General features: G+C 40.0%; 1 protein-coding gene across 14 annotated transcripts in view; it reads right to left on the bottom strand.

Moving 5' to 3' along the window:
• Window positions 1–21420, bottom strand: part of LOC131683532 (netrin-B-like) — a 218122-nt gene extending 196702 nt beyond the window's left edge. The window contains exons 1-2 of one of the 14 annotated variants that reach the window (XM_058965654.1): window positions 21286–21420; window positions 18998–20381 (exon numbers count right to left, since the gene is read on the bottom strand). In XM_058965654.1, coding sequence (XP_058821637.1) covers window positions 18998–20090 — 1093 coding nt within the window. In that variant the 5' untranslated portion in view covers window positions 20091–20381; window positions 21286–21420. Of the gene's footprint in view, window positions 1–18997 lie in introns of all 14 variants that reach the window. The other 13 variants (XM_058965682.1, XM_058965627.1, XM_058965611.1 and 10 more) reach the window with 13 other exon arrangements.
• Between the last annotated feature and the right edge of the window lie 2893 nt (window positions 21421–24313).

Genomic DNA, 24313 nt, shown 5'->3' with positions numbered 1-24313 from the left:
AAACCAATCAAAACAGAGCAAGTTAGTGTCATTCAATTTTTTTTTTGAGAATTGGTTCAGCATATTACAATTTTTTTTCTTGTCCTCAAATTTGATAGCATTGGATAAGATGAATTACTAATATTTTGCCATATCATTACCCGACAAAACAAACAACTTAAGTGTGGTGTGACTGGATATTTTTTCGGAAAATAGAAAGAAAATGATAAAAAAAACTGTGTTTTTCGTTTGTTTCTAGTACGTCGGCATCGGTTATAAAATAGTCACCCAGTGCGGTTGACAGATCAGCAAAATAACAAAAAAGTGACGTAAGCGTGCAGTTGAATTGAATGGCGTAATTACATTTTGTATATAATGAAGTCGCGTTCTCAAGTGATGTACTTTTAAAGTTAAGAATACTAAGATAAATGTTTAAATACAGTTTCTTACGATCAAGATCATTTCGAAACTTTTAACTTTGGAGGCTTAACACACTTAAAACAGTTTTACAACATAATATAGCGCAAACAATACTTTCGTTAAAAAATGTTATTGATTAATCACTCTGGGAGTAACAGTAGAGCGTGAGCTGCTCAAATACATTAATCAGAGACTTGGTGTCTTTGGCAAAGCTATTGAGATTGGAATTAGAAATAACTTTGATGAAGACGTGAACGATCTTTATATTCAGGGTATTGAAATATATTAGGTTATTAACGAAAAAAGCTCTTTAAAACAAGATGCTCTAATGTAAATGTTCAAAATTTGATAAACCTTCACTAAAGTTGTTTTGAACAATAAAGTGCACATTTTTATTCATGGTAAGAGCTGCTAAAACTGCATAAAAGTAGTAATTTTGAAGAATATTGGATTTGGTGGAATTCCGTAAATGTCGCTATAAATCTTGATAGGCTGCATAAATAGAGCTCTTATGTTTTCAACAACATTGTTTCCAGTACTCATCTCGGCAACTTTACTGAAGGCACCAAAGGAAGTCACTAAATAATAATAAATAAATTTTTTGTGGAGTTGACACTATTGTTTCTTCTAGGATGATTAATCATCAAAATAATTTTTCCAAGAGATAGGCTGTATTATATCATAAACTTTTAATCAATGTTGCTTCAGAATCTTCATCGCGACGAAGCACGGTGAATATGAATCACCTGCATTCGTCCAACATCGTTCTTCGCTGTTATATTCAACTTGCTGTTGATATTCATCCACGAATGAATCCGACTGCCAATCCGTGTTTACCCGAATGCCTTATCCATACGCTCTTGCCTTGCTACTCATCGAACGACCGAATGAACTGCACGAGGAAGCTATGAAGCGAATGACGAATAAACGAATCAGCAAACCATTCCTCACCATAGCGATGATCGCTTACAACTATTGGCGAAGATGACTTCAATTTTATCTTCGCAGAATGATGGCTCGCGAAGAAATATATTTTTATTCTGATGCGTTGTACTTTTCGGAACAAGCCAATGCGCTACTGGTTCTTCAGTACAAAACTATGGGTTAAATTAACAGCCGAATCAAGGCAATATTTGTTAAATATAGTACAATCTTAATAGAAGCCTTGTGTGTCAAGTATTCAAAGGAGATTGAACCCATGTTTGGTGATAAAACTCGGCATAAGCAAAACAAAATTCTTTTGGATGAAGTTTTGATTTTAATCTGCTCATGGTGTTATATTACAATAATTTAACCTATTGCGCATGTTTTGCTAGTATCACGACGAATTCGTTTAAAATGTTTAAAAATAAATTAGCTGTAGAATGAACAGTGTGTTGTGGGTGTAATATGGACAATACAAATATTACTTCTTGTTCCCCCATCGGGAAAGACTTGGCATAAAAAACGTGCTGTAATTATTTTACTCCATATTGTCGAGATCCTTAGATACCAACAAAAAATATAAAATTGTTGAATTTCGATTTTTTAATGCATTCCCTTCTAGGGATTAGCTATAATGATTACATTGCATGTGCACATCTCACGAATTCAACCATGACTGCTAACTTTGTTAACTAGTGCTATAAAGTTAGATTGATGTTTAAGGTGAGATTTTTTGTGACGTGGTTAACATTAACAGTAGGTACCACAGTTTGATAAAAAATACATTATTTAACGCAAATTTATTAATTAGGGGTCATACACTAATTACGTAAGGACATATGGGGGGAGTGGGTGTTTCAAAATATCTTACCAATTCTCACCTGGGGGAGGGAAGGTTTGTCCTTTCTTAAGTAATATCATAAAACATGCATGAAAAATGAAATCGATAAGAAAAATATTCTTCTCATAAGAAAAGAAACTATTTCTTATTTGTGCCATGAACATTTTATATATCAAACAAAATGAGCACATACTGTACATCATGGTCATGGAAACGCAGACCTCAAATTGAAGTGTTTTGCAGCGACAAAATATGATTGTTAAATTAGTTATGGAATTTATTGTTGCCAACGTAAGGGGCGGCTTAATTGTCGATGGTTTTGGAGCAGTTACAGAAATTTCTTGACTCTTGGTGGTACATTGTTCTGATCGGGAACTGGAGTCACAATCTGCTTTACGAGTTAAGAAGTGTTGAGACCATTCGTGTTGTTAGACCAACATCCTTCTTTTCAAACTTTCGCTTCAAACCCGCAAGGTATATGAAAAATTTTCTGTCATGTGATTGTCAAAGAACTGTATAGTTCCAGAGTGTGAACTGTATTTTACTTCAAGAAAATTCGAAGATAGCTATGTCGGAACTATGCGTACGATAAGCGTTATAGTTGAAACTCCGAACAAATTCACACCAGAAGAGGTTATAAATTCTTTTGAGTTCTACATCACAAAAAATAGCTTCAAAGGAAGTGGAATATAGCGAAGCAAATTATGTGGAACAAATCGGAATTTCTAAATATCTCTTAAAATTTATTCTGAAATTTCTACTGGGCGAGATTAGGATGCAAATGAAATTTCTACAGATGATTATACACACACTTAGAAAAAATCGTATAAATTTACGTCTCCTGATCCTGACATATACGAGCATCAAAAATGACTTAGTTTTACGTTTGATTTTAATTTTACATGACATTGAATTTCGTAAATCATGTAATTTTACTCCACATATGGCGTTTGTTCTGTATGACAGTAAGTGTAATTTTATGTCATTGCGCATGGAAAATATGTTTCATGTAAAATTAAATGGAACACGGTGATGTTTAATATTTAGTCATTTCGTGAATTACGGTTTGTTAAATTGTGTCACGTTTGCAATTACGTCAATGATAAAATTTATAATTTTTTGGTGTGTAGTTAAATTTTGTCCTGAGTTCTCTTTTAATAATTCAATAAGTATCGTGTTCGCTATCGAATAATTTAATGAATTAACAATATGATTTAAAATTACACAAAGTAAGATAAAATCTTATGTAGGGGGAGAGGGAGTTCACCAAAATCATACGAACTCTCATCTGGGGGGAGGGCGAGGTTGAATAGTTCTAAAAAAGCCTTACGTAATTAGTGTACGGCGGCCCCGAGCAGAATATTTTCTATGATGAAAGTATTTTCCATTTCAAACATTTATAATTACCTTAAGGGATCGAAACAAGCATAAAAATATTTTAAAAAAATTAAAAACCAAAGAGAATACGTTATAGCCAAATGTAGAATCTTACACTTAGTCAAGTCTCCCCATGTTCCCCTACTCTATCGTCAGAGCAATTAAATTTTCGTACATTTTCGAAATATGCTAGAAGTATCAAGTTCCAATCAATTTTACATTTAAATTTCGCCCACTTAAAATAAACAACTTGATCAAATTTAGTAACGCAAGCTTCAAGATACTCAACACATTTCTGATCAAAATAAGTCGTTTAAAAAAAAGCATATCGCGGAACGCATTTTCACGCTAGACATTTTGAATTTATTTATGAAACTGTTATGAACACTTTTTCATTAAAAATATTTCTGTTTAATATTCCAGTAGCACTGATTATGGCAAGCAAAGCTTATTTCCGTTCAACTTCATAGTATGTCATGACTTGTAGAACACTTGAGCGATATTGGAAAATATTGATATTTTAACGTCCATTTCTCATATTCTCCACAAAAGAAATTTTGAAGTTTTCGAAGAAAAATTTTGCCTTTAAAAATCTGGCCTAGAGGATTGATATGTCTTGACATATTGATTCCCTAGACTCTAGTTTGTTCCGTGAAAAAATTATGAACACTTTTTATATAGGATTTTGAATGAATATTGCAACATATAAAAAAATTGTTTTGGCATTTTCAGGCCATTTTTTTTCTAAAAAGTCGTATATTCTTTATGGAAAAAACAGGTTTCACTTTCAGGCACTTTATTCGAAGATGACGAAGTTCTTATAACTTTCAAATGAAAATAGTTTAGTGGTTGGTGTCCTTAAACATCTCATGCGCTCTAAAATATTTTTAATATGTCCAGAGATTACATTTATGTTAAATAATAATTACTAAATTTATCTAAAAACGGTTTTAAAGTGTCACAGCACTGTAGAATAAAAAAAAAGTCGATTTTCAATTTATTAGTCAAAAATGGCTTTAGAATGTTAAAAATCATGTCCCAAAACATGGAAGACGCAAACAATACATAAATATTCAGATTTTCCATTCTACCGCAATGCCTCTTATGTATATCTCGTGTGTACTGAAAACTTTAACCGTGTTTTTCTCGAAGCCGCAAATGTAACTCGAACAAATGATTTTTGAACGCTTGGAAATTTTCACAGTATATTCAAAATTAATTTCTCCAGCGACGTACGTAGGGTTTTTTTTTATTGCTTAGCTTTTTTAATTAATTTTGTGTCCATTTTCATGACATATTTGGCGTGCTCTACAGTGGTGTAGCCCCTTAATAGAATATATCCAAATTTTATTTCTTGATGTCATGTCAAGTAAGATATACATATTCAGCATTTTTTTCTGTAATGCTTTGTTGTACAACTTTATTGAAAACATGCTAAATTTTGCTGAAATTAAAACCATATTAGCTGCTATTTAAGCTAAAGAATAGTCTTTCATGGTACAAAAACTTATGTTTACCAGCAACAATTGAAGTTTTATAGCACGCTACAAGTGCAATTTAAATGTTATGAGTGGCTATAAAAGTACGATAAAACCTCAATTGATACTAGGGTATAAGACTAACCAGTTCAGTTTTGGCAAAAAGTTTAATATTTGCTAAGTTTGGTTGAAATCGGAATGCATCGATTTGTCAAAAACTTGTGGCTTGATAATACTTCTATAGATATAGAAATTATATTATATAAGAGTATTTCGCCAAATGGTCCTAAGAAAATCATTAAACGTAGATTCAAGGAAACTATCACCCAGTGTTGATTTCATAATTAGAAAAAAAGTTATTTGAAGTACCAATAGTCTACTATGTAGATTCATAATTGTGTTGATTCGGTTTTCGCCCGCGAGACATCCGCAGATTTACATATGTAATTGATTTGTTTTGCTTTGCTTACGCAGCTTCCCGTTTCAAATCTGATAAAAAAAAACATCAGCAAATAATCATTATGTAATACTAATTGTTGTTTATAGCAAAAGTCATCCTATTCCGAACATAGCAAGCATTTCTGCACCACTTCAGTCATGAAGCTCTGACCCTTCCACCAATGAACAAGAAATTTGTTTTTCTTGGTCGCAATGCAGGAGGAATGAAGAACGAAGAATCCTTAGCGAAGAATGGCTAGTGGCGATTATCACCTAAGCCATTCGTGTGCCGATCCGAACGATGCGTGAAGATGAACATTGCATGAATGGCTAAATTCAACAAACAACGATGCGAACAAGCAGCGAACAGCAGTCATCAGATTCGGATTTTTTGTTTGTTTGTATTATTCATTTTCGATGATTCTGTGCTTTCGTGTGACGAACGGCGCAGCGTTATTCGAGGCATGGGTGAATGACACGACGAATATCGCATCGATGATGAACGAATGAACTAGTTCGGCGAAGAATATTTGCAACATTGCTTTTAATAAAGTCACAGTGCCGATGACTCCAGCAGATTGCCCAGCACGTCAGAATGACGGGTGACCCAGGGCCGTCGAGAGCCGCGCCGGGCCCCGGGGTTCGAAGTACTGACGGGCCGTACCATATATGACTTCTTATTTCAACATCGATTAGAGGAACTATACAAATGCAACCGTTTCAATTAAACTATTTTTTATGAAAATTGTTTATTTGATACGATTCAATGCGTTAGCTTACCAGAGTCATGATAATTTTAAATAAGTAATAGATGAAAAAACTAAAAATAATAAAGGAATATTTTTTTTTTTTTCAATTCGTTTATTTGATAAGGCAGGTTTGCGTTAGCTTAAAGGTGCCAATTTTGTTTTGTTTTACATTTTAAATTACTTAAAACTAGGGGCTTACATATTGATTTTTGAAATTAAACTAAGGCTAATTTATAGCTATGCATATACACAAGGGGGTAGTATAATTTTCGTAAGATTAGAGGGGTCATTTAGTTTTTATGGCAATACGGTTTGACATTTTTAGCAATGAGATTATTGGAGCAAATAATGTTTAACTAAGGGGGAAAATTTTTACGACTATCTTAAAAGTAGAAATAATTAGAGGGCGTGATTAAATTTTGTAAAGATTCGGAGACATTAATTAGAGTTATTTTATGTGGTAGTAGAGTTGGGCATTTTCAACGAGATCATATAATATAATAGTTAAAACTAGAAAAGGCAAGAAGAGCTAAATGCTTCATGAAGATATTTGGGGGGGGGGGGGGGGAAGGGGTGTTACTTCTGTGTATAAGAGTCAGGGGAAGTAGGGTGGACAAACATGGCAGGGGGAGAACATTATTTCAGTTTCAGACTTCGGGAGATCAACGGATGGATTACAGAATCAGGGTGGTCTTCATCAGGAAGAATCATGTACTGGGACGCCGGGTGGTCGTTCTCGAGATGGCAGGGGTTTCTCCAGACGATTTCGTAGTGCGGCTCAGATGTTGATCGGCTACATTTCGAGTTGTGCGTGTGATGTTCGTGCTTTAGGTCCCGTGTTTGTTGGCTCATTCGACAGGGATGTTTTGTGTCGCCTTGGAGTCGCATCAAACCATCGTGGGTGTATGGTACAGGTGGAAGAGAGCGCTTCTGAGAATGATAAGGAAAAAGGGGCAGTTAAAGTTGGATATTGATGGTTTTTATGAAGGTGTATATAAGGGACATATAGAGGACATCGCGGCTTGCCAACACATCTCGAACCGGGACGTTGGGTGGTCTTCCTCGGGCCCGGAGGGTGTCCATAAGCCGAGACCTGGCGAAACTGTACTCGGTGCACGCCCAGACTATGTGCTCTATATCGTGATAACCGTCGCCACAAGCGCAGATACCACTCTCCACGAGCCCAATACGTCGGAGATGTGCATCCAGCGTGTAATGGTTCGCCATGAGTCGGGACATCACACGAATGAAGTCACGACCCACATCCATCCCCTTGAACCAAGGTTTCGTCGATACCTTAGGGACTATCGAATGTAGCCACCTTCCTAGCTCCCCATTGCTCCACGAGGTTTGCCAACTTTCGAGGGTTCTCTGATGAGTAATACTGAAAAATTCGTGGAAGCAAATTGGTCTTTCAAAAACGTCACCTTCAATGGCACCCACCTTAGCTAAGGAGTCCGCCTTCTCATTGCCCGGAATGGAGCAATGAGAAGGGACCCACACCAAGGTAATCTGGAAAGATTTGTCAGATAAAGCACTCAGTAGCTCCCGTATTTTCCCCAAAAAATACGAGGAATGCTTTCCATGTTTCATCGAGCGAATAGCGTCAATAGAACTCAGACTATCCGAGACGATGAAGTAATGGTCTGCGGGTAATGTGTCAATGACTCCAAGGGTATACTGAATAGCAGCTAGTTCTGCGGCGTAAACTGAAGCAGGGTCACTGAGTTTGTAGGAGGCGGTGAACTTTTGATTGAAAATACCGAAGCCAGTGGACCCTTCGAGGTTTGATCCGTCAGTATAAAACATCTTAGAACAGTCGACTTCTCGGAATTTATTATAAAAAATATTTGGAACCACTTGTGGGCGTATGTGGTCCGGAATTCCAATAATCTCATCTTTCATGGATGTGTCGAAAAAAACAGTAGATTCAGAAGTATTTATGAAATGCACACGGTTGGGATTGTAAGAAGAAGGATTAATATTTTGCGCCATGTAGTCAAAGTACAGGGACATAAAACGGGTTTGAGAATTGAGCTCAACAAGCCTTTCGAAATTTTCAATCACCAACGGGTTCAAGATATCGCATCGAATGAGCAATCGATATGAGAGTTCCCAAAATCGATTTTTCAGCGGGAGAACGCCCGACAGGACTTCGAGACTCATCGTATGGGTCGACTGCATGCACCCTAAGGCGATACGCAAACAACGATACTGAATTCTTTCGAGTTTGATGAAATGTATGTTCGCGGCGGATCGAAAGCAGAAGCATCCGTATTCCAGTACCGACAGTATCGTTGTTTGATACAACCTAATTAGGTCTCCTGGGTGGGCACCCCACCACGTTCCGGTTATTGTACGAAGAAAGTTGATCCTTTGCTGGCATTTCTGTTTCAGATACCGAATATGGCATCCCCAAGTACCTTTCGAGTCGAACCAGACCCCTAGATATTTTACTGTGAAGACCTGAGCTATAGTTTGACCCATTAATAGAAGCTGTAGTTGTGCTGGTTCACGCTTCCTAGAAAATACAACTAGCTCAGTTTTCTCCGTGGAGAATTCGATACCCAGCTTAATAGCCCATGCAGACAAATTGTCCAAGGTATTCTGTAATGGTCCTTGTAGATCGACAGCTTTGGGTCCCGTAACAGACACCACGCCATCGTCTGCAAGTTGTCTTAACGTGCAGGAATTGTCAAGACATTCATCAATGTCGTTGACGTAGAAATTGTATAACAGGGGGCTTAGACATGAGCCCTGGGGAAGGCCCATGTAGCTAAATCGTGATGTCGATAAGTCACCATGCGAAAAATGCATGTGCTTTTCCGACAACAAGTTTAGTAAAAAGTTGTTTAAAGTCGCTGAAAGACCATGCTGGTGCAGCTTCTCTGAAAGAATGTTGATAGAAACTGAATCAAAAGCCCCCTTTATATCTAGGAACACTGATGCCATCTGCTCTTTACTAGCATAGGCCATTTGAATTTCGGTTGAGAGCAACGCAAGACAATCATTCGTCCCTTTGCCTTTGCGAAAGCCAAATTGTGTATCTGACAGTAAGCCATTTGCTTCGACCCAATTGTCGAGGCGGGATAGGATCATTTTCTCGAACAACTTTCGGATACAAGATAGCATTGCGATCGGTCGATACGAATTGTGGTCGGAGGCTGGTTTTCCTGGTTTTTGGATGGCGATGACCTTCACTTGCTTCCAATCGTGTGGGACAATGTTAGCCTCAAGAAACTTATTAAATAAGTTCAACAAGCGTCTCTTGGCAGAGTCTGGCAGATTCTTCAACAAGTTGAATTTGATTCTGTCTGGCCCTGGAGCTTTATTGTTACACGACAAGAGAGCAAGTGAGAACTCCACCATCGAAAAAGGTGTTTCGTTCGCGTTATCGTGACGGGACGCGGCGCGGTAGATCTTCTGTGCCGGGGCGGAATCCGGACAAACCTTCTTGGCGAAATCGAATATCCAACGGTTTGAATATTCCACGCTCTCATTAGTACTGTTTCGATTTCGCATACGTCGGGCTGTTCCCCAAAGAGTGCTCATCGATGTTTCTCTCGTTAATCCGTCGACGAACCGGCGCCAATAACCGCGTTTTTTGGCTTTCATCAAACTCTTCATTCGCTTGTCTAACGTCGCGTACTGTCGAAAACTAGCGGGTAACCCGTCGTTCCGGAAGGTCTTAAACGCGGCGGCCTTCTCTGCGTACACGTTTGAGCACTCTTTATCCCACCAGGGATTGGGAGAACGTTTTTGTATGTTCGCGCCGGGTACTGGCTTAGTCTGAGCTTGATTCGCGCTGTCGAGAATCAAGCCAGCCAAAAAGCTGTACTCTTCCTCCGGAGGAAGTTCTTGAGTAGATTCGATGTGGTCGGATATCGCGGCAGCATAGCTCTTCCAATCGATATTTCGTGTGAGGTCATACGAAATATTGATTGTTTCCAATGGCCTTGAGCCGTTATTGATTGAGACTATGATCGGCAGATGGTCGCTACCGTGGGGATCAGGGATTACCTTCCACGCGCATTCTAACTTTAGCGAGGTCGAGCAAAGGGATAAATCTAATGCGCTTGGGCGCGCTGGTGGGGGAGGAATCCGTGTCATTTCACCCGTGTTTAGAATTGTCATGTTGAAGTTGTCGCAAATATTGTGAATTAAAGAGGAACGGTTATCATCATAAAGGCAACCCCATTCCGTACTGTGAGAGTTAAAGTCGCCTAAAACTAGTCGCGGTGCAGGCAGGGATTCTATGATGTCATGTAGCCGGCGATGCCCAATCGCGGTGTTGGGGGGAATATATATGGAAGCTATGCAAAGATCTTTGCCTTTGGTTGTTACTTGACAAGCGACAACTTCAATACCTGTTATCGAGGGAAGGTTAATTCTGTAGAAGGAATAGCGCTTTTTGATCCCCAAAAGCACTCCTCCATAGGGGGTGTCTCGATCCAGGCGAATAATATTAAAGTCGTGGAAGTTGAGATCTATGTCGGAAGTTAACCAAGTTTCACATAATGCAAATGCATCGCAACTCAAATCATTTATTAAAATTTTGAAGGAATCGATTTTCGGGATGATACTTCTGCAATTCCACTGTAGAACAGTGATCAAATCCGTGACCTCGTTCGATGAGTTAGCCATCGAGGGATGCAATCGCTGAAAGGAGGGGCCATTTAGCAGTCAACTGCTTCAAAAATGTTCTTACTGTAGGGAGAAAAGCTAACATAAGACTTTTAATAGGATCAGTTATATTGAAAGTTTTTATTATCCAGTCCACAATGTCCGAGAGTTTGATAATTCCAGTGCCGCGATTATTCTCGAACTGAAACAGAGGAACACTTGGGATTTTTGATGTTCCGGGAAGTGCTGGGAACTCCTTCTCTGAGTTTAATCCTCCGAGACCAGGAGCTAATTGCTTCGGTTTGGTTGCAACACTTCCAATAGATGTGACTTTCTGAATCCCGTCAAGGGATACCTTCTGGCCTTTACAACGAACTTTAGGAGAGGAAATGTTCCTCCTCTTCCTATAACTTCTAGGCGCCCTAGTAGATGTTCCCTCTTGTGGGTCATCAGCCTCGCCCTCGTTAGGAGGCAAGTGAGCATAGATGTTTGTTGAGGTTGGTGGTGTAGCTTTCTTTAGCATTTCTGCAAAAGAACGTTCGGATCGTCCAGCAAGGGAACGTTTTAGTTTATCCCCGCGTAGTTTGTACGCGGGACATGCCGAGATATCATGCAGATTCTCTGCACAGTAAGGACACTTCTCAGCATTCTTACTGCACGAATCATCTAGATGATTCTCCCCGCATTTTCCACAGCGGGCCTTATTGCTACAATGGGTGGCTGTGTGACCCAATTGTTTACACTTTGTGCAATTCATGACCCGCGGCACAAACAGACGCACAGGCAGACGAACCTTGTGCAAGAGGACGTAATTTGGCAAAGCGGTACCAGCGAAGGTCAACCGATAAGAGTTTGATTGGGGGTACGTTTTTGAACCATCCCCCGCAACTACTACTGAGTGCAAACGCTTGCACTCGAGTATTTTCACTGGCTGAAGTAAGCGGTCTCTGAAACGGCCAACCCCGTACTGCAGCAGATCCTCGCATGTCAAACTGTCATCAGTGACAACGCCTTCAGACTGTACTTTCACAGCTGGAATATACACGTGATAGTCCTTCGTAAAGTGCTCGCAGCAAGCAATATCGTTTGCCTGCTTTGAGTTAGTCAGCACGACCCTCAGCCTGTCTGAGCGGACCTTTTTTATTTCGATCACAGCCGAGAACCGTTCCGTCAGGTCTTTTGAAATCTGTAATAGATTCAGCGATTTTGTTTTGGGCCGAAAGAAGACCACAAAGGGACCGGTCGAGAGCTCTGGATATTGTTTGGGTCGGGGGAGAGCCTTAGGAGTCGACTCGATCTCCATTTGGCCATCCGGGGAGGAAGCCATCGACACCGTCAATGCACGGGGTCAGCACCCGCGCAGACGGGAAAAAGCCGTAAATGTATCAAAAAGGTAGATTTCACTTATCTGTATACTCGTTTCCCACGACGCACCAGTCCAGCTTAAATAGCTGGTTATTGTTCAATCCTCGCTTTACGAACAAAAGGTTGAGGAATGTGGCCTAACGGTTAACACACGCACAAAAGAATAAAAGTCCAAACCTCGAAGAGGCAGAGAATGGCAAAATAACCTTGAACGCGGATTACTGCACTGTTCTTTTTCCAACAGACCGAAAACAAAACACTTCTATCTCGATCGAGCGATGCGTAGAGGTAAAGGAATATTTGTTTGTGGCTGGCCATTAGAATGACTTGCGTCCGATTTGCCATTGCAATTGGAAACCTTTTTTGCGACATTGCCATACAGTCCATATCGCCATCGTTCATGCTCCCTTGACGCACGTTAATGCTACCATCGTTAATGCTGCTCAGAATCCGAGCTTAGAAAAATTGACATCCCTTCGTGAGCTTGAAAGAGAAATAAAATTCTATTTATGCCCGCCGCGATGAATCGAAGGTTTGTTTGTTTTCCTCGTCCGTCCGCTCTGAGATCATCAAGCAAAAGTGCACCAGATATAGATTATGCAGTTCAGTTATGCTCGAAAATGTAAAAGAACTTCTGCCTTCAAACTGTCCACATAATAACAAATGAATGCTTTGGTTTGTGAATGAATTTATATTTCCTCCGCACTCAACCATTCGATTCTGCATAAAATTTCAGTCAGTTTGGAAGTGAATGAATGAGGGAAGCATTGAAACTGAATATTGAATTCAGCAAATTAATCAGAAATAGGCAACTGAATGTAAAATTTCGCACCACTGATGCTGCCTTGTTTCTTATTGTTGGTACATGTTGATGATTTTGAGGCACTGGATGCAGCTATTGCAGTTGTCACTATGACCTGAACGAATTTTCTTTATTGGTTTCTGAGCATGGTAAAATCGGTTTTGGAATCAGTTGTTACATTTGCGCTAACATTCAGAGAGAAAACATTCCGAATGCGATGAATGGGATCCAACAGCGAAGTCTGCTGTTAGAAAGACTGAGACAGAGAGTTGTGAGAGAAAGAGTTTCAACTTTTGGTGAATACTAATAGGTAGAATAAGTATCTAGTTCAATTCCCACATTTTTCTGCATCAAATGTGTACACTGGAACCTCTATTTACGGACCAAGCCAAGGGTTCGTAAATTGAATTAGTTCGTTTTTTGGGATTTAGATCATAAAAAATTCGCTTCACATTCTTATCAAAATTCGTTGGTTGAGCAACATTAGCGATAACCCTAACAATATAGGTATTTCCGGAACGGGCTTGACAAGTACATGATGAAAATGGATATTTGGCACCTTCCGATTGAACAATAATCTCGATAACCCTAACAATTTGGGAATTTTTGAAACGGGCTTAATGAGTAGATGATAGAAATGGTACCTTGGAGCTATTTCAAACAATATCTGTATAAACTATGAGGGTATTTTTAAGCTGGTTTTCCGAGTAGATGAGCGATGCCCTTTTGAAGGCCAATATAGCGTCTTCTGGTTCAGAGAAGTTTTCTATAATCATATCATCCGCATCACAAATCAATATACTTATATCTATTCTATGAATATCTTTTTTCGAAAATGTCAATATTTTAGGTTATAGAGATGTCTTAACTGGAATTCGCCATCTTGGTTTTAAAAGTGGCTTCATTCATTGATTTTCGTCATCTACTCGTCAACCCCATTCCGAAAATATCCAACTTTTATTAGTAACATTAGCTAAGAATATGATAAATTGTAAACAACTTCATACTGTACACTTTGACAAACACTTGCGATAAATGAAACCAGAATGGTTCTATTGCACTGTTGAATGAATCTAATTGGGTTACGTTCACGTACTTCAGAAAACCATTGGAACGATTGGAACGTAGTTATTATTATTGAGAGGGAAAAACCCGCGGGAGTGGATTTTCAAAAGCTCCTTCTCCCGTAGGCACAAAACCTCTATCTTTTAGGTATCAACATTTAACAAACAAACCAAATGATACAATGACTAACACTAAACACTGCTTAAAATAAACACTTCTTAAACTCTATCTTACATAGGTAAAGTATTAACATTAACATAAAAAATTGGCTAACACTATCAGGTTTGGGAAAGGGTGCGCGAAAACAATTTTTTTAAAGAAGTGCGAGACAAATTGAAGTCAAAGACATTGTAACATTGATTGAACACTCTACACATGCTACTGATGGGTTCATTTTTGCCATAATTAGTACGAGACACTGGAAGACGGACAAAAGAGTAGGAACGAAGGTTTCGGAGGCGAATATCAATGTTGAGAAGACGGAGTAAATCAGGGCAGTCAATGCGAGACAATAACAGATCAGAGACAAAAGACGCTTTGGTCACATTGCGGCGCAAAGACAGTGTTTCAAGACCAATGAGGTTGCAACGATCTTCGTATCTGGGCAGATTGTAGGGATCGCTCCAAGGCAGGTGGCGCAGCGCAAAACGCACAAATTTACGCTCAATACTCTCGATGCGTTGAATGCTGTTCTTGTAGAAAGGAGCCCAAACAACGGCGGCGTATTCCAGTGTGGAACGAACGAGCGAGCAGTACAACGTTTTTAAGCACTGTACGTTAGTGAAATGCTTAGTAACCCTAAAAATAACTCCTAGATTACGCGAAGCCTTAGACGAGATAAAAGCAATGTGATCCTTAAATGTAAGCTTTGAATCCACAAGAACCACTAAATCTTTCACTGTAGTTTCTCTTTTTAATTTGTTTTGCAAGATAGTGTAGTCGAATGTTACGATGGAGCGTTTTCGTGCAAACGTAATCACAGAACACTTCGAGGCATTCAAAACCATCCTGTATGTCATGCACCAATTAGCGAAAATGTCTAACTGAGATTGCAATGCATCAGAGTAACTTTTAACTATGTGGAATAACTTATAATCATCTGCATAAGACACCTTGAAGCACTTAATCAATAAATCCAGATCGTTTATGTATAGAAGGAAAATATAAGGACCGATATGGCTGCCTTGAGGTACGCCGGACGTTACGTCGAAGGATGAGGATAAATGATTCCCGATTTTAACAGACATTTTACGGCCTGACAAGTAAGATCGAAGCCATTGGTTGATTTTATTGAAGGCGGCCGACAGATCGGTGTATATTGCATCAGCCTGCAATCGATCCTGTAGCGAGCGAGCGATAAATGAGGTGTAGGCTACTAAATTAGTGCAAGTAGATCGCCTGGGAATGAAACCGTGTTGAGTTTCTGAGATGTATCTAGAACAACAATGTGTCAAAAACTCGAGAACGATGAGCTCCAATAATTTCGATAGTGCACATAAAGATGCGATTCCTCGGTAATTGGGAACTTCGCTTTTGGATCCTTTTTTATAAACCGGAAAAACGTAAGATGATTTCCAGATGGTAGGAAACACTCCGGAACTTAACGATATATTGAAAACGACGGACAGAGGTAGGCAAAGCGACGATGAGCATTTTTTAATGATAGATGATGGGATTCCGTCAGGTCCAGGAGTTTTAGAACACTTCAGTTTTGTGCAAGCTTTTTGGAGATAATTATTATGGGCATAATTTCGATGCTTATTATTAACGTTTTTGTTGATATTGGATTACATCATAGGGGCAATGCGAGTAACAACTACACTATGCATAATCATCATTTTCTAAAAAAATTCAGCCAATATTACTATGTTCTCCACGTAGCAAGCTTCTCTTAAATATTTCTCAACAAATCATGCTTTGTTAGTTCGGAGTTGGAAGATGGTTCGGAGTTGTTTGTTGGAAAATAGTTCGGAGGACTTCTATAGTTTTTTTTATACATGCATACAAGTTTTTAAAGCATCATTTTAAAAGTACCAAACACTGGTCAGTAGCGGAGTGGCACGACACGGCCGGTCTCTTTATGCTCACATTTAATTGGCAAATTGGTTTCTTGTCGTTCTTCTTGTCTCTAGTTTTGTTTCTATTTCTAGTGGTAGGCTGAGAAATAAAACACGCGTGTGTCGTCGGTTGTGTGTCCGACATACAGGGTCGCTCGGTTCAGACACATCGGTTATACTTATTTTATACCTCGCAGGATGCACTCCGGTTAGCATAACGACGCGTGCGATTATTGTTATATTAGCTATATTACGAAGACTTTAACTACATGGTTCCTACCTTAAAAAAAAATAGTCGCTTTTCGTTGTATTCTACAGTTCTTTGAATGTCGTGTATAGAAACAAGGTGAAAGCTCACGTTCCGTTATACAATTAATAGCTCTTCAGGATCGGTCATAGATCGAGGACCCATATTCTGTACAGCGCTGCAGCGATGGCTTCTCATCTGGCGCTGTTTAACGCGTATGGGTATATATGTATATGTGCAAATATGTGTGTGTGCAAATATATGTGTGTGAATGTGTGCTTGAGTGCGTATGTATGCATGTATACATGCGTCTTTTCATATGTATGTTTACAGGCATGCACACATGTGTGTATATATGTGCATACACTGGATATTTGAAAGTAGATCGCGATCGGTGGTCCGACGAAACTTTGCCTTAGAGGTTGGAGGTAGGTTCAGCCCGCGGTGGCTATGACTCGATATGAGGATAGACTAAGTTGTGGTTTTATTTGAAAGTGCACATTAAAAATACTCTTGACTTGTGTTCCTACTACCCAATTCTCAAACGAATATTTATAGCAGACTAGCTCGCGCTTTTAGCAATACTCCTACGGCCGGCTGTTTGGAGTTCAAATTGCTGTAGTTTAGGGAAAAACTAAATCACTCTTGATGGCCGGCTATCCAGAGTTTAAATACAAGAAAAATCATAACTAAATATCTTTTTGCTCTGAGTATACGTGTACTCGGAGATTAACCATCCCACCGCATAAAACATATTCATTTTGTGGTCGCATTGCCTGCTTGTGGCGAATCCTAGACCTGTACCTGTCCTTCAATCCAACTCCGTAATATCTATGGAAGCGTCGCTGAGTCGGGGGCCTTCCTTAAGTAGGTATTACATCAACATTTCCTACCCTATCCTAAGTATCGGTGAAGATGGTCGTGGCCGGCAATAACGATTCTCATGCTATTGGTTTACTGGGCTCATAAGAGATAAAGTTCATTCCCGATCATTTATCTCACAAGCAAGATGAGTTGAGCTACCTATAGGCAACATGATAATCGTTAGTATGCAATCTACGAATAGCACCGTGCTTCGCAACGCAACGCAACGCAACTTCAGTTTTGTGCAAGCTTTTTGTACAATATCGGAAGATATCGTGAAATGAGGTCCAATACTAGTCCTACGGGGAATGTTGTCGGCTGCTGCGGAGACTTGTTGATTATTAAGAGTATCATTGGTAAAAACACTGCTGAATTGTTGGCGAAATAACTCACAGATGTCCGGCAATGAAGTCGCTTCTAAATCACCCAGCGACATAGAAGTGGGTAAACCTGACTCACGCCTCTGTTCATTAACGTAATTCCAAAACTTTTTTGGATTGTTACGAAGGTGGCTCTGAATACGATGAAGGTAGGAATTGAAGAGAGACTTATTAAGTCTCTTGTAACAATGATTTAAGAAGATTCTAATTCTTTAGCATATCGGTTCGGTATTTCGAAAACTTTTTTAGAGCTGACCTTTTGGCCGAACCCAATTAATGCCGCTAAAGTTGAAGTAGTTGATTGTAATATATTTGCAGTGTCGACAGAAACAATAAACTTCATCAATTAAATTAAAATAAATTTAATTCAGTTAAAAATGCGGGCCCCCAAAACAGACCCGGGCCCCAGGGTAGTTGCCCCCCCCTGACCCCCCCTCTCGTCGGGCCTGGTGACAACCCAGTAAAACTAGATGTGATTCAATTTTACCTGATCAGGGAGTTCACTAGATTTCAAACCTCTCAAAAGTCCTTCAACGATTTTGTGGGAATCGATTCCAAATTCTTCGCAGATTTATCATCATATGATGTTATTTTCGATTATTTATTTATAGTTTGGTTAGCTAGATTTCACCTACCCTTCGTGACTGAATTTAATCTTGCTAATCGATTACAGTCACAAAACTGTCAACTCTTACAATGTTCTTATTTAACCGCATGCTACGATTCATACACAAGACAAGACTAATTTCAACACTGACTGATCGATATGATAAGACACGGCTCACAGAAAGGAGGCTTGCTATTCCGCGAATTGACAGTTTTCAGTGACGTCAGAGAAATCGTTGAGATAAACAAACGGATTTCTCGAAAGTTGTTAATTAACAATATTTGAGCTCTTACGGTGGAAAAAATAGTGTGCAATGGATTTTTGACGTAAATTACGCCATATTTACACCAGACACAGTGGATAATCAGTGCATATATGTGATTATTAGCATAAATCGGGAATTTGGATGCATGCCATAGAAAACATATCCCACCGTAATTTTCTGATCATAGCAAAGGTTTTGGACATCCGCATAGCTTCCTTGTAATTTACCAGGTGCCGATCATTTGTTAGCAGCAAACAATATATGAATTTCATGTAATTGTTTTCGCCGACGATTTCTATGACGCGCTCTCGTCAAATGTTTACACTCTAACGAGCTAGCCTAGTATATGTAAGCCGTGATGATAAGATAGCTGACATTCCATGACATACTTGGGCATACACCAGATCAAAATCTGGGTATAATTTTTAAGGCCTGATTTGTTACTTCGTGAGAAATATTTGTAAACCCAGAAGTACTCCAAATCCCGTAAACCCTTTCTTAACCGCAAACACTTACCTTTACACTCGTTCGCATCCCGCACCGTGCCGCGTCCCCACGGCCGATCGAAGTAGAACGGCTTACACCGCTCACAGTCACGTCCGGCCGTGTTATGCTTGCAATCACACTCCAACTTGCCGTCCACTCCCTTGATACACTTAGAGGCGTGCCCGTTGCACTTACAGCGCCCCCCGACGGCAAAGTCAGACAGAGCGTAGGTGGACACTCCGGCCGAGGGAGGAGTGAAAATTTCCTTCGAAATGTATTCGCTCTTCTTGTACTTGATCTGCTCGGAAGATTGAGTTTTCAGGATCGTGGTCATGGTAGGAGGTTGTAAACGATGGAACACCACCCGGATATCGGTTGCGGTGACCCAATCCTGCAGAACCGGCGACGAGTCAAAATCCTGCGCCGATGGACGCCCCTCCAAGGTACTGAATGCGATCCGTGAACCCTGGACGCCGTCGGCGTTGAAACGATTATGGTCAACGCAACGAGCTTCCTGTTCATTAGTTTTAGATATGGTCGCACGAATCGGTCGCCCGTACAGCTTACGGCACTGCGAACTGTAGAACTGGAACGGCTGCCAGGTCTTTCCATAATCGGCACTTTTAAAAATGGCCATCGAGTCCGGTCGAATAGCGTACGGACAAAACATTAGACTGACGTACGTGAGCTCGAATTTTTTACCCAACGAAAGCGTTAGCGTGACATTGTCCGGCTGAGAACCGGGATCGACGGAACCAACGCGTGGTTCCGAACGCCAGCAGGTTACATTGTTCGAATTATGCACATCGGTCAGCGAAAGCGGCGAAAACCGCTTGGTAGGATCGGAATCATCGCAAATGTCACAAACCGATTCGTTCCGCGCCAACTGGTCCTTGTAGTCACAGTACCGAGTGGGTTTGTCTTTGCCGCAAATCGAGGACGCATCGATCGGTACACCAAACGCGGCATTCACAAAGTCCGGCATGCATCGCCTCGGGCGATCCTCGTCGTAGCACGGATCGATGAGGGTTTGCGTTTGGAAGCTTCTCAAGTAGGCCCGGTGACCGGAGGTTCCCGCCAGGAACACGCACAGGAGAACGAAATGAATTTTGAATTGCATCATTGCTGTCGGCTCTGCTTAACGACTTCTTCCTGGAACTTCTTAGACGATCTTCACATTCTCAAGAACTTCTTTTTTATCTGGTGTGCGCGTGTTTGACTGTTTCTTTATACTCTTCCCCTTGGAAGAAACTTTCTCCCGTTCTTCTACGGGATATCTTTTTTTTATAACACTACTACACTGTATCACCACCGCTTCTTCCGCTTTCCCCCTAGAACAACTAACGCAACATGCTGCCTCCTCTCAGGAGGTTTGTCAAACACCCGAAAATACAACTTTGTTTACATAATAAAACTGAGGGTAATTAAAAATAAATAAAAATGCGAGGAAAGAAGTGCTCAGCGACTTCTAATTATAAAACCAGAACGAGACGAATGGGCAGAAGAAAAAAAACAACACTTAATGAAATTATACACTAGGGGCACGTTGCCCGCCGTTCCCTCGTTAGCCAGAGAAAAAGAACAAATCTAAACAGCAATTTGGCCAGATCGGTCACAGGAAAGGAAAACAAACCGGGAATTACGCTATAAATATATATATCGTCGTTTCACACAGCTATTTTCTTCCACTGCCACTGTTGTTGTTGTTTCTGCTCCCACTGCTCCGATAAAAAAAAACTCCCTACGCCCAGATCTTTATCACTGTTGTTACGCCACGGCCGACCACAAGGCAAAAATCGTTACGAGCGAGAGGGTGAATGAATCCTTCTTTTATAAATCAAATTAAGTTGACTCCTCACTCGGAAAAAGAAACAAAACACATAATCACTTGGCACCCCGTAATCACTCTGTTGCTTCCTTAAATCAGCTCGTGTCCTATTTCAAACTAACCACCACCGACTCCAAGCGAAAAAGGAGAGGAAAAAATCCACCCCCGAAACTAGCTGACCACAGCAAGCGCGCTCGAGAAAAAAAAATATCAAAACACATCCACCGCCACCGACGATCCTTTTCCACGGAAACGCGCGTCCGTCGCGAGCCAAATTATCCTTTTATTCTTGCTTCCCTTTCGTGTTTTTTTTCCTCCTGCTTTAATTCAATAACCATCCCACATTACAACCCGGCGATGGTCGAGCGCGTGGCGCAGGGAGAAACACGGAAGGAACACACCCACAATCAAGTGTGCCTAGCCTACAATAATAGCAAACCCGAAAAGCAACTAAGGAAAAAAAAGCAACCGCACGAAAAAAAAAGCGTACCCGCCGAACGAAATCGCGAACGCCGCACAAACTTTTTCCCGGGGAGAGAGCACTTCCCACTATCGATGCACCGTCGGAACTGAGCCGCGAGAAAGGAACCAATCTCAGCATAGGTCCTCAACAGCGACGACGACGGCGATGGCAAATCGCTAAGCACACGGTTTGGATTCGGAGTCTGCGGCAGCACACAGCAAACAGCGAGTAGCATAAAACTGGGCACTCACTCTCAGCGAGCGCAGCTCACTTCGGGTTTTGATTCCGCTCCGCGCGATCGGAAGTGAGAGAGTTTTGCGTGGAAAGGGCGAAAGCGAATCTCTCACTAATAGCTGCTCACCGGTGACGGCTCACTGTTCGCCATCTGGGTTGTGAATTGTGATGCACTTCTAGGTTGGAACGATCGACAGAAAGAGAGCAATATAGTTGAAAATGTGCGTGATGCGTAGACCTCATCATCTCACTCTCCCGGGATTGGTTTAATGAATGAAACAGAGGAGCATTTTTTTGGAAAATTTTTGCGGATTGTTTTTCGTTTTCATCATTATTCATAGTCAAACTTGTTGATCATAACATAAATACAAGTCGGACTCGAATATCCGGCGATTTCAAAAAAATCTCACCCCGGATAATCGAATCAAACTTTTTTTGTGTTATTTTATGAATTTAAGCTTTATTTGCGAAGAAATTGCAAATGAAATGATCAGGGTAAATTTTCCTATTATGGAAAATGTAAATGTACCTATTTTGGCCATAATCGATTTTTCAGAATTTCAAGGTGTGATTTTTTTTAGTTGGTTTTCACGTACTATTCATATTGGTAACGAGTTAACGGTATGTATTAGTTGTTTATAGATATTTGTGCAAGAATTCTAAGGCAAACCTTTTAACAATGTGTGTCTTCTGCAATACAGGTCAAACTCGATTAACCGGGGTTTCGATTTTCCGGGGAAATGATTCGATTACTCGTATACTAGACAAAATAAAGTAAGTAAGTAAGCTGCGGGTCGTCTGTTTCTCGGCACCAGTTTAGTGTACGTGGTGGTGTTACATATCCCAGCTAACGTTTCTTTTAACCGTCATTCTAGTTAGGAGAGCGCACGTTGTCTCCACAAAAAGATCCTTGTCCTTGTAGCATCGTACCGGATTGGCAGGAGATCACTATGCATGTAGTCTTCGGAAACTCACTCATGTTTGTCACCAGCGAAGAACTACAGAAGATTACGTAGGTGATGGGTTCTCGGCGGCTTCAGCAAGAAGTACTGCTGGCGCCCTCTTTACACAACCTAACATCCATTTTTGCTTGAGCTACCCAAGAATTGAAATCGCCTCCAGAGACTGGCGGGTCTCTTATCAGAATCTTGTTAACCATTTCGTGACTAACTTTTTTCTACCGCATATAGTGTTCCAAAACTATTTTTCTTAGAACTTTTGGCATCATAAACACGAAAAACCTGATTTACTAAAGATAGGTGCTTCTTTCGCAGTGCTAGAAGCTGCTCAATATTTACCTTCCAATCAAGTCCAATTTCGTGAAAAAGGTAGTTGAATGTAGTCTAAATTAGAAAGTTCTATCAGTTTCCAATAATATTTACATATATTGGGCTACGAAAATATTCCAAAATTTGAAAACTATCCCTGGCAGCACTGTTTCAGCGGAACCCAATAACATTAATAGTAATAACTTCTTTTCTACTCATAATATTTATAACTGTTAGTGCTCGAATGAAAGATATTAGTCCCAGCTATTAGCTTACTTATCGTTGTGAACATACGTTGTGTAAACCAAAAGTTATAGTCGTTTAAAAACGTTGTTTATTTAACAACAACATTGGCATGAATGGGTTAAAGATCCCATTGGAATTCTGCGCAGGAATCAATTGTTGAAGGGGATAATGGTAGAAGAGCAATACTGTGTCAAAGTCCACTGTACTTCAGAGCAGGATATTCATCAGAATTTTGCACCGGATTTCATTGAAAATAGGAACATGATTGTATCAGCATCTTGAAAAAATCATATTCTTCATATTCAGAATGCTATTTTGAACAAGATTCCACCAGGCCTTTAAGATGCATTTCTCTAGAATCCTGCATCAAAATTCAGAGAAAAAACCATAGAAATACGGATAAGGATTTAATCGAAATTTTAAATAGATTCTATCGGAATTCTAAGAAAACATCGATCAGAATCCTAGAAAGTATCCAAACAGAATCCTGCAAAGCATGTCATCATAATCCCAAAAGAGTGCCAGAAATCGACCGAGTAACTATTAGTAAGTATTTGTGTGTAAAAAAGACCTGCAGTAACCGATTTTTAGTTTAAAACTAAAAAGTGGCATATTTGGCAATACTGCCGTAAAAACATGCATTTTTACAGATTCATTGAACAAATCCTTCAAAAATCATCTCTCTGATTGAGTCTAGGGCAAACAGTACCAGAGATATAATACGAAGAACAATTATTTTTTTGAAACAATTAGTTCAAATTAGACGTCTTCCCATAGACCGGTTAAAAATGACTCAATAATTTAGGATATTATATATTAGCTGTAGATGAATAATTTCTTCAAAATTAGTTCCAATCCGTGAAGGTCGATCTCAAGTTTTAGTTTTTGGGCCACTTTGCGCGGAATGACCCATATATGAGCAGTTTTTGAAGTACGCCAAAATTTGTGAAGAAGTTAACCCTAGACCCCCGAAAAAAAGTTTTGTTGACTGCAATGATCAAATTAGCACTATAATCAGACATTCTAGTTGAAATTTGAATTTTTTCGAAACACCCGGATAATCGAATCATTTTCCCCGGATAATCGAATCACGGATAACCGAATCCCCGGATAATCGAGTCCGACCCTAGGGGCAGATCACTTGTGATGCATTTTCAAAAATCAGCGAAATTAAATGCATTTATTTCCATCAAAATAGGAATTCATAATGTATTTTGCGTTGCGTGTAAGACGTCAAAACCCTACAGAAAAACTAGCCCTACATTTAACAAAACGTCGAAGAAAGTGGATCAGCGTAGGACGTTTGT

This window comes from Topomyia yanbarensis, chromosome 1 (assembly GCF_030247195.1).
Source record: "Topomyia yanbarensis strain Yona2022 chromosome 1, ASM3024719v1, whole genome shotgun sequence".
NCBI lineage: Eukaryota > Metazoa > Arthropoda > Insecta > Diptera > Culicidae > Topomyia > Topomyia yanbarensis.
This window is presented reverse-complemented; position numbering and strand designations above follow the sequence as displayed.